General features: G+C 41.0%; 1 protein-coding gene across 21 annotated transcripts in view; it reads left to right on the top strand.

Annotated features, from left to right (window-relative positions):
• Positions 1-8265: 8265 nt before the first annotated feature.
• Positions 8266-11408, top strand: part of PICALM (phosphatidylinositol binding clathrin assembly protein) — a 109039-nt gene continuing 105896 nt past the window's right edge. For 3 of the 21 annotated variants that reach the window (XM_033431891.2, XM_033431889.2, XM_004271860.3), the window contains exon 1: positions 8282-8805. In XM_033431891.2, coding sequence (XP_033287782.1) covers positions 8676-8805 — 130 coding nt within the window. In that variant the 5' untranslated portion in view covers positions 8282-8675. Of the gene's footprint in view, positions 8806-11408 lie in introns of all 21 variants that reach the window. The other 18 variants (XM_033431893.2, XM_033431892.2, XM_004271859.3 and 15 more) reach the window with 14 other exon arrangements.

The following is an 11408-nucleotide window of genomic DNA, read 5'->3' as shown; positions in this document are numbered from 1 at the left end:
CCTAGGAATCAACCTTTACTTTGTGTTCTCCCTTGCATATTTCATGCAATCTCTTTATCAAGTTCTATGCATTTCCCCTCATATCTCTAGAATCTATCTCCTTCTTCCCCTCTCTAATGCCACTGCTACAATGCCCTCTACCCACCAACCAGTTTTCCCTTGATCTACCCTTGGGCTAAGTGTTATGAACAAGTACAACTATTTTTATAAGCTTTTTGTTTTCTAATCTATCAGACTTCTGTAAATCAGGCCCAGTGCAGACCATAAAATGCAAAGCTTAGCTGTTCAGAACTTTCTTGATAACTTTTCTCATAACAAGGCTTCAATTAAATTAAAAAGCAAAGCATTACACAGGTAGAGAATGAGGAAAGAGATGGAATAATGGTTTATGGCTTTGGGACATCTTTTAATGTATTAATCGAACTAAGAAAATGAAAGGGACACAAAGGTCAGTTAGACCTCCATCCAATTCCTGTGATTAGAATATTTCAATGCATTCCCTTTGCCTTCAGGACAATATCCAGATTCCTAAACACAGAAAGGTTCTTCATGACCTGCCTACTATCTTCATTCCAGCTTCATCTGCCCCTATTCTGCATTCACCCACTTGTTCAGGCCAAAATTTAGAAGTCACCCTTGTATAATCTCTTTCCCTTGAGTCACTGTCCTCAGAGTCTCTCCCCACCATTTGAGCCACCAGCAAATTCTGTTGATTCTACATTAAAAATATACCTAAATCTATCTACTGTTCATTTCCATGCCTTCCACTCTAATTCAAGTCACTGTCACTGACTGCTCTTCTTGTCTAAAGCAATTCCTTCCTACTTTCCCTGCTTCTACCTTGCTCTAAATTCCGTTCTCCACACAGCAAGAATGTACATAAAAATATATATATATATATATATTTTTGAAATCCATCTGATGACTTCTCATCTCACTTAGAATAAAATTCAAATTCCTGCCAAAGTTCTCTGCATTAGTTTCCTATTGCTACTGTAACAAAATTACCACAAACTCAGTGACTTGCTAATAGAAATTTATTCTGTTGTCTTATTTTAGATCTGTAACCTCCAGAATTCACTTCAAGGTGACAATAGGGCTGGTTCCTTATAGAGGCTCGAGAGACAACCCATTCCTTGTTTCTTGCAGCTTCTAGAGGTGACTGGCATTCCTTGGCTTGTGGTCACATCACTCCAATTTCTGTTTCTCCTGTCACATAGCTTCTTCTCCCTCTGACCTCCTCTTTCCCTCTATAAGGACCCCTTACATCAGGCCCACCCAGATAATAATCTCTCCATCCTCAATCTTATCTGCTGCATCCTTTTTACCATGTAAGATAACAAATTCACAGGTTTTGGGAATTAGAACATGGACACCTCTGTGGGGCATATGATTTAGTCTGCCACATTCCATACAAAGATCATGAGAAAAATATTTCATCATAAAAACATGGATTTGTTAAAGTTGCTAATAAGGGGAAGCATCACAGTAATAAAGTCTCAATAATGTCTCAAAAGGGGGTGGTAAGGGAAAGATATTTATAGGATTAACCATAGGCTGCCTTTGAGGTGGATATTAGTAGCCTAGGCAGGAATTGGTTAGAATTTGTAAAGTAATTGAATTACTAGAACCTATGAATCTGTGCAGAGTTACAGTTAAATCAGTTTATTTGTGGTCTTATATTGTTACAAATGGGCCTAAATAAGCTGGTGTTAAAACAATAAGAGCTTAAATAGTTTTTATTACATATCATGGAAAGGTACAGGGGATCATTTCAGTTTTTGCTTCATTTCATTTTGCAAATCATTAGTTTTTGCTGCATTTCTCAGTCCCCATTCTTTTGGTCAATCTGCAGCGTAAGTCGAAAGAAAGACGATTATTTTCCTGGGGAGGTGATCAATCCAGATCTGCACTGCTATTTAGTAAGTTGCAATTACGTATTGAATTTTTCATGGTAGTCATATTGACCTCTATAAGTATCAGGCTTTCTTGTTCTTTTGGTTGGATGATCATTTGTAAATCATCTAGTGTTAGCAGTGGCTGTGCAGCAGCATTTAAGACTCTGAAGATCATATATCTGGTAACTGCTATGCAGACAGACACTAAGACAAAAATTATTAGAGTTTGAAAGGCATTTGAAAGCCATATTCTTAGATTTTGAAAACTGAACAATGAAAGCATGTGACAATCTATTTGGACTTTCCTTATGTAATCAAGTTTCTTTTGCCCTTTAATTTGGGTAGGGTTTATTCAACCTTACTAGTGTATGAGGAATACAGGTCTTGGGGATACCATGAGTAAAGGACACAGATAGCCATTAGCTATCTTGGACCTTAATCCTGAAGTGGGGGAAGAAAATAGCTGAGAAGATAAAGATGCAAACCCAAGGGGATACAGGTACAAAGAAGAACATGGCAACAAATGGGGTCTTGTTCCAGCTGTCTTGGTTGGAAACAGCCTACTTCATGCGGTCTTTAGTTGTTCCAAGGACCTAGGGCTGTCTCTTCTCATGGGACATCTACCTCTAGATGTTACCTAGATTCCTCAACATGCCTTATAAAGCCCTTCATAATCTGGTCATATCTCTGGGATCACTTCCTGAATCTTTTTCTCTTCACTCTCTCTTTGGTGGCCACACTGTCCTTACTGTTCCACAAACAAGTTAACCTTGCTCCTGTCTGAGAGACAGTGTACTCATTGTTCCCTTTATGCAAAATGATCTCCCCAATATTTGCACCGCTGACTCCCACAATCCACTCAGGTCACATGTCACCTTCTTAGAAAGGCTTTCCCTTGTCATCATCCCATTTAAAGTCCTCTTGATTCTTTTACCTTGCTTAACTTTTCTTCATAGCACTCTTCTCTCCCTGCATCTGTTTCATATTTATTTGTTATATGCCCCACTTGAATATACACACCATTCAAGAAGGCAGAAAACTTTTCTATTTTGTTCACTGATGTGTTTTCAGGACCTAGAACACTATTCAGCATACGTAGGTGCTCAATAACTACTCGCTGATTGACTGAATAAATAAAAACGTCACATACACTATGTTTCAGCCGTATATAACAATTTGCAGTCCCCAAATGGCTCCTTCTTTTGCAGATGTGGTTTTCCTCTGCCTGCAATAACTTCTCTTTGATTCCTTCACAATTCCTAATCATCCTTCAAGAGTCTGTTTATGTGTCACTGTCCCTGATAAACCTTCCTTGATCCCATTAGGAAGAACTAGGTGTCCTCTCTCTTTGTTCTAATAGTACTCTAGGCATACCTCTATCATAGTACTTAATACAGTTGACCCTTGAACTAGGCAAGAGTTAGCCCCCATCTCCCATCCCACTGTCAAGTCGAAAATCCATGCATAGCTTTACAGTCCTACTTCTGCATCTGCAGATTCAACCACCAGGGATCATGTAGCACTATAGTATGTATTTATTGAAAAAAATCTACGTATAAGTGGACCTGTGCAGTTGAAATCCATGTTGTTCAAGGGTTAATTGTACATTGCATTAAAATTTTGTCTAATCTATGTCTGTATCCTGAGACTCTAGTAGAGGGCTTTGCCCATAGTAAATTCTGAGCAAATGTTTGTTGAATGGTTTTATTCATTGAGTGACAACTGTGTGTCAAGCACTGTACTAGTTTTTATGCACATTATTTTATTTTTTTAATTTTTATTGGGGTATAGTTGATTTACAATGTTGTTTTAGTTTCAGATGTACAGCACAGTGAATCAGTTATACATATATATATATCCACTCTTTTGTAGATTCTTTTCCCATTGTAGGCCATTACAGAGTGTTGAGTAGAGTTCCCTGTGCTATACAGTAGGTCCTTATTAGTTATCTATTTTATATATAGTAGTATGTGTCAATCCCAATCTTCCAATCTATCCCTCCCCCACTCCTTACCCCCAGTAACCATAAGTTTATTTTCTACATCTGTAACTCTATTTCCATTTTGTAGATAAGTTCATTTGTACATAAATACAATGGAATATTACTCAGCCATAATAAAGGATGAAATAATGCCATTAGCGACAACACGTATGGACCTAGAGATTGTCATACTGAGTGAAGTAAGACAAAGACAAATATCACATGATATCGCTTATACGTGGAATCTAAATAAAGGCTACAAATGTACATTATCTTAATCCTGACAAGAAATCTGTAAGATATATGCTACTACCCCTGTTTTACATATGACGAAACTGAATAACTTGCCCAGAGTTTCGAACCTAAGTGTGTCTGACTCCAAACTGGTATTTCTCCCATTGCCTCAAATGAATTAATAAATCTCCTTAATTTTAGTGATACTTACTGGTCAAAATTTAATATCCTAATTTTACCATTAACATTGAAACTCTGATCTTTTAGTTCAGTGTTGCATGCTCGAATACATTTTTACTTGATTCAGCCTCTTTATATTACAGAGAAGAATGGATCCCAGGTACCTTAACAGCACAGGTATCCTACTTTTATTCTGCTTCATAATTAGAGAGTTTTTGATGATGATTCAGGGTCAAGGTTTGGTTAGTCTTTCCTTTTAAGAGAAGGATTATATTTAAGAGCTAGTCCACATGTCATCTTTCAAGAGGTATAAAAGGCCCAAATACATTGAAAGTCATATTGAAATTATAGAATTAATATACCTGGAAGAAAGGAAAATGTGGCAGGAATGAGGTAAAGATAGTAAGACAGTCTCACATATGGGAGAGAACCTGGTGGTTACCCTGATTTCTGTCTTTTCAGCATGCTAGGTGAAGCAGTGTGTATTAAAATTTTAATAAAGTTTTTAGAAGTACATAAAATAGTATCACGAGGATCTCAAGCAGTGAGAGCCCAAGCTCTAAAGTCAGACAGACCTGAGATCTAATCCTTGCTCCCCTACCTAATAGCTGAGCAAATTTAAGCAAGTTACTTAACTTTTCTTAAGCCTCAATTTCTTCATCAGTAAAATGGAGAGAAAAGAAGGGCATTAGGTAGGGTAGCTAATTACTACTATAACACACAGCATTAAAATTTTAGAGGCATAATTTAATAAAACAAGTAAAATCCAATACAGGTGTTCCTGGTCATGCAGTTCTCTGGGGCAGGATTCCTTCAAGGACTAATTTGGGGCCCCATGCTTCTTCTATTTTGCAGTTTTGACTTCCTCTAGATTCTTTGAAATCTTCATTCAGCTGGTAGGTAGGGAAAGAAAGAGAATATGGCGCATGTGTAGGAGGTTTTAGAGGTTTTGTGGGCCAAAACTTAAACAGCTTTCATTGTTTCTGTCCACAGTCTATTGTGTATTGACCCCAAGTAATCACAGGAGAGGCTGGGAAACATAGTATGTGTGCTCAGGAGAAAAGGAAACAGACTTTGGGGAATTCAGAGGTGTCTCTGCCACTTCAGGTCATGAGGTGGTCTTAGGGCTTAACTGAGATAATGCATGTAACGTGCTTAGCATAGGGTAAGTAATCAACACAGTTGCATGTAATTATTATTATCACAAGGGTGTATGCTGCGAGTCTGAATAAGGAAGTGAAGTCCTTGCTTGGAGGTTCTAGCAAGAGAGCTCAGCTACATTCAAAGAAAAGTCCTTACCTTTGTGTAAGGTTATATAAGATTATGATCTTTAACTGATTTGGCAGCATCAGGAAACATAAACATTGAAAGGTGAGGGATGAAGGGGTTGCCAAGTTGTTCATGTCAGCTTAGCTAACAGAATGTCAAAAGATTATAATTTAGATAACCTTAATGTCTAAGAAGAGTGGGTGTAGGGAACTGGTAGACTCTTTGGATTTGGGAATGGGCTTAACTGAAATAATAAAGGGTAAAAATTCTGATCAATCCCCTCTTCCATATTCTTTTTCTCCCTCATTTTCTTAAAGTTACAGACATCATAAAGATTCTTCAGGTGCAGCATATTTTCTTCTCCCCACTTATTTTTCTCCTCTGTTGCCATTTAAAATAGTGTAAGAACTCTGAGAACAGAGACCATGTTTGCATCACACATTATTACATCAGCACCTAGCAATGCCTAGCACAGGGTATGCAGGCAAGAAGTATTTGTTGAATGAATTTAATATATATGGTAGTTGCTTCAAGTCTTGCCTAAAGAATCTAGATAAAGTAATGGAAAGACAATGAGTTTTTAAATCTTGCTTCTATCACTTGAGTATTTGTGGGATTCTGGGACTTCTAAGAATTTTTTTTTTAAGCAATAGAGAAAATTATATAAGCATTTAATCTCTAAGACTTTTTTCTTCCCTTTATTAAGTGGCACAATACTTTTTAGAGTTATAGTAATGAGAACTAAATGAAAAAATTCATGTAGTGTTCCTAGCACATAGAAAGCATTCAAAAAACGGTTGTTCCCTCCCCGTACCTCGCACCTCTCTACAATATACTTTTTAATTTAGGGGACCCTAACAATTAATTGACACTAATTGTTTACATATTTAGAAACTTCTAAAATACACCCTTGAAAAAAAGTACAGTGATATTTCTAACAGAAGCTAGTTTATTTATAAGGTGAACATGTCTACAGTTATTTGAATAATGGTGGTTTGTAAGAATCTCTTTGGTAAAAGTAATGGTGAAATACCTTCCTAGAATGACATTCATAGTAGTGCAAAAAATACACGTTGCCTTCTGTGTGTTTAGGAATAACTTTTACATTTTCCCTAAAGATGAAATATTTAGCTACTGATTTAGCTCCTGTTTACCTCAGCAGGGGTCTACCAATGCAGAGGCTCAGGCCACCCGGTAACTTATTAAGTGGAACCCACAGAAGAATAGTAAGGAGGTCTTAAGAATTGGGTAACTCCACGGCCCAATGGACACAGGGCAGCAAACTGGGCACCAAACTGCAGATGGACTGCAGATGCACTGAAGGAAGTCATTACAGTTTTGAGAAATTTGGGGCTGGCTTGACACAGATGAAGCCTGCTGGTTTAAGCACTTTATGTTCTTGGCAAAAGCATGGTGTTGCAAATTTTCACCAGCCATAGTGAAAAAAAAAGGGGGGGAAAGGGAATGGGAGGAGACCACAAAATTCATGATGATACATAAAATGTTAACCATTAGCTTTGCATCTTTTGAGAGTCACCAGATTGAAGCACAGTATTTTGGACTTGGCTAGCAGATGGTGTACACAGACTTTCTGAGTATGTTAGCATTTCATTTGAAACTAGCAAGATTACATAGGACTATCATGGTAATTTAACATTCATGGAGATTTTAAAATTTATCCTTAAACTTGTGTTGAAAGTGGGGCATTTTAACATTTTAAAAGACTTTGTGAAATAGATCTGGATCTCATAGAATAGATTCACAGGATATAATAATTCCTCTAAAATGCCCACAGGACAGTTTCAAGTGTCTTCTTTCCCTGAAAATCTGGCTTACGCAAGAGAAAAAGAGGCCAAAGAGAACAAAGACTAAACCAGGGGAGATGGCAGGTAGTGATGTCTGGATTCTCTGAATGGGACTTCTCCACTTACTACCTTCTCACTTCCTTCTATGGTCTGGACTTTAATCACCACAGCAGTCAGCCTTGTAGGGTCAGCTAATCTCTGTTGACATCATCGTACTACTTCCCTTTTCAAATTCCAGTGAAGCTATGTGTTTCCTGTCCTATTTGACACCCTAGAGAAAAAAATACTGGCCCATTAGTATCCAAATTTAGACTGGCAGCAATGTGTCAAGTTTTCAGGGAAGAGATAAACAAAAACAGGTGACATTTCCAAGCCTCTCAAGAAAAGGGGAAAAAACCCCCAACCCTTCTGGGGTAAGTAAGCAGGGAGAGCTTCAATACCCACTGTAGGGAGAGGTCTGCTGACAGCCTCCGAGAATGGGCCGACGGAAGCCTTTTCCTTTTCATTAAAGCCAGGAGGATGGTTTTGGGGGCCTCCCTAAACACATTCTTGATTCTGCTAGGAAAGCCCAAGCAGCTCTGACACCCCCTTGCTCAGGGGTAGCTGTGAAGGTAGCTGCACCTCCTCTGTGGGGAGCCGTTGGTTTCAATCACAGACACTAGGACACCCTTGTGGGGGGAGAAGGGAGAAGCCATACGTCCCTCGCCCCGCCTCCCACCTCCCCCCCCCGTGACCCCAGCGAGCCCAGCCTCGGGCGACCTGTTAGCAGGGAGCGTCACGTGACGCGGCGGGCCGCGCACTGCCCCCGCGGGGGAGCCTCCTGTTGCGCCCGCCGGGCGGGTTCCATCACGTAACGCGCGGGCGCCGCCCCGCTCTTCCCTCGCCGAGCGAGGGAGGGCCTGCGTCGAAGAGGAAAGAGAAGGGAAAAGGGGCGGGAGACGGAGAAGGAGGGGCGGTGCCCGAGTCACGTGACCCGGGGCAGCCCGGAAAGCTCCGAGGAGGAGCCTGGCGCCGCCATTTTCCTGCAGCTGCCTGTCCCTTTTGCCCTGCCCGGCTTCAGCTGACCAGGGAGGGGGTGGGCTGAGCTGAGGCGGGGGCAGGGGAGTGCCCGATATCGTGCCTGACCCCGCGGGTGACAAGAGCCGGTTCTTTCCGGGCTGGGTGGCAGCGCGCGGCCCTGAGCCCCGCCCCAGGCCGGCAGGCGGAGAAGGAGCCGGTGGGGGTAGGGGGGGTGGGGGTCCTCCGGCGCTTGGGGGTCCCAGTCCCCGCCGGCTGCCGAGCGGGAGGGGTGGCGGAGGAGCCGCAGAGATGTCCGGCCAGAGCTTGACGGACCGAATCACCGCCGCCCAACACAGTGTCACCGGCTCCGCCGTGTCCAAGACAGTATGCAAGGCCACGACCCACGAGATCATGGGGCCCAAGAAAAAGCACCTGGACTGTGAGTGAAGCCGACCGCTGCCCCCGCGACCCGCGTCCTTCTCCCTATCTCTCTTCTTCCCCGCTTCAGCTGCCTCTTCCCTCCCTGCGTCTTCTCTGGCGCGGCGGGTCCTGTGCTCATCCGAGCTGTGTTCTTTCTGCTTCCATCACACCTGCCTTCACGGCTTCCGTTCCCTGTCTAAAAATCCCTGACAAGCCACTCCCCTCCAGGTTCCTAGGGGACCCTGGCTTCTCTGCCCGGTGCTCCGCGATACACATTACAGCCGGCCAACTTGCCTCTCCACCTAGCCTCTCACCTCCCGGCCTCTGTCTGTTGCAGCCTTCTACTCTTTCTTCCCATCTGTCCCGTGCTGCCTAGCCGCCCTCTCCTGAGCGTCTCCCCGCTTGCTCCCGGCCTCACCGCCCTATTGTTTCCCCACTAGCCTTCTTCGGGTTTCCGTAAACGCCTGGTTCCGTGGGCCCGGATCCCTGTTTCTCCGCAACCCTGAGGGCCGCCTCCCTTGAAGTGATTCTCACTTCCTTTGCTCCACTGGCCTCTTCTGTCCCTTCCTTTCCCGGTTTTCTCGTCCACCTTCCCCCCCTCACCCCGCCCTTTGGGTTACCTTTCTTTGCCTCTGTATCTTCACTTAAGTTCCTTCGTCTCATTGTAAATATCATACTCAATATCCGACTTTTTTCCCCTGACTACTTTCTTCGTGGGCGTGAAAGTAAAGGGATTCTGTTGGTGTGGGGAAAGCTTTGTGGAACGCCGGGATTTTTAATCACCTCTGGTGGGGTTTAATCATTGTATTTTCATGCTTTTGACTGGGATAATTTGTGAATGTCAGTCACCCCCCCCTTTTCTTTTTTCTAATGGGGATATGGAAAAGGGTTTGCTGATTTTGGTATCAGTTCCTAGAGCTGTTAAGCCTGGCGGTTTGAATTCTGAAGCTTGAGTGAAGCGTAGACTATTGGAATTCAAAATAGATTAATAATCAAATCTACAAATAACATACATCCTTTAAAAAACTGGTAAAAAGATATTTGGTGATGCTTGAGTTTGGACTCCGTTTTAATTTATGCTGGTTATCTTTTGAGGAACTAGTTTTTCTTACACGCATGATATTACACCATTCACTAACTTAGCTACAATTACTAGAGCTAACTCCTCCCAACTTTTTCCAAACCTGGAAGCCACCTGTAATATCCTCCTTTTTTATTCCACTCCTTTACCTCAAGGTACAAAGATCAGTGGATTACTCAAGCTTTGACTCAATGGAGCTTTGACCTGAAACTTTTCAGGGAAACATAGTGAAAAAGGCATTGTAATAGATAAGTTCCTTTTTTAAATGGCTACTGGACACATAAGCCTGACTGACTTCATCCTACGTGAAAGTTACTTTGCTTTACTGTATGAAGCAAGAGTGAGCATGTCCTGAAAGGGAATTCACTGACGGGAGTCCTGTTTTGAGTTCTCGTTTGGACTTTGGCCGTAAGGTTTGCGCTTTTTAAAAAAATGTACAAAATGTGAATTCTTCCAAGATACTTTGCTCATGAAGTACTGTTAGAACAAGTTACTGCTACAGACAAACCCATTATTCACTGTGACTTATTCCTTCCTTGTGGAAAAGTTTAAAAAGGCATCATTATTGCTTGGTTCTTCTTTTGACGTGCGGTTCATGGAGGCTGCTTGTTAACTATCAATCCTTGACTGTTTTAAAGAATTCAGAATATATTTAAATGGTGACATATTTATAAATGGAAAATTCTTTTAAATACATTATGAAGCTGTTAAGTACCTCTTTTGATTGTCTGATATTTGGAGTAGACATTTCTACTGTTTACTTCTCTTCAAATGACTACTTGGCTTGCTCTACCCAATCTATGGTTTGCCCTAACACTGTTAATTCTTTTGTTAGGTTGGTTTTGTTGTTTGTTTGTTTTTGGCGTTGAAGAAACTACTTGTGACTTTGTGAACTGTTATCCTCATCTCTCCCTTCAAAATGATAAATTATAACACGAATAGATACCACTTTTAAAAGTCTTTTTAAAGGTTCTTGTCTTATTTCAAATGTTGCAGTTCTAACACATTGTGGAAAAGGTCAGAAAATAGGCTAGGTAAATTTAGGAGAGTGAGACTTGCTTGTGGTTTTATGAATGTTAGCCTTTTCTCTTGTAATGGAAGCTGCTGCAGATAAGAACTGGGATTAAGTTTGGTATATGGATAATCTCACATTTGTAGTCTTTTTCTCTACCACTGCTGTGTTTATAAATTCCCACTTTAGAACCTGAATATTCCTGGTAATGTTTGATTTTTTAAAAAAATCTGTATGAATAAGGAGCCACTTAACTCTATGAGGTTTTTAAAATACTATTTTTAAAATACAATTTTTTAAAAATAATATTTTCTTTATATTGTTGTTTAAAACACCCTTATAACCAGTTCCACTAATGGAATAAATTTAAGTCTGATCAATGAGTGGTTTTTGTAAACACCTTCTTCCCCCACACACTTTAACATACTTTGAGGAAATTGAAAAGGCTTTCACAAACAGTTCTGGGTTTTGACATCATGGACTTTTAAGTCTTTAATGTAGATACAATTTTTCCTCTTTTAGGAATTTT

The sequence above is a fragment of the Orcinus orca genome, chromosome 8, assembly GCF_937001465.1.
Source record: "Orcinus orca chromosome 8, mOrcOrc1.1, whole genome shotgun sequence".
Classification (NCBI taxonomy): domain Eukaryota; kingdom Metazoa; phylum Chordata; class Mammalia; order Artiodactyla; family Delphinidae; genus Orcinus; species Orcinus orca.
The sequence above is the reverse complement of the archived record's forward strand: the minus strand, read 5'-3'. Positions and strand labels throughout refer to the sequence as shown.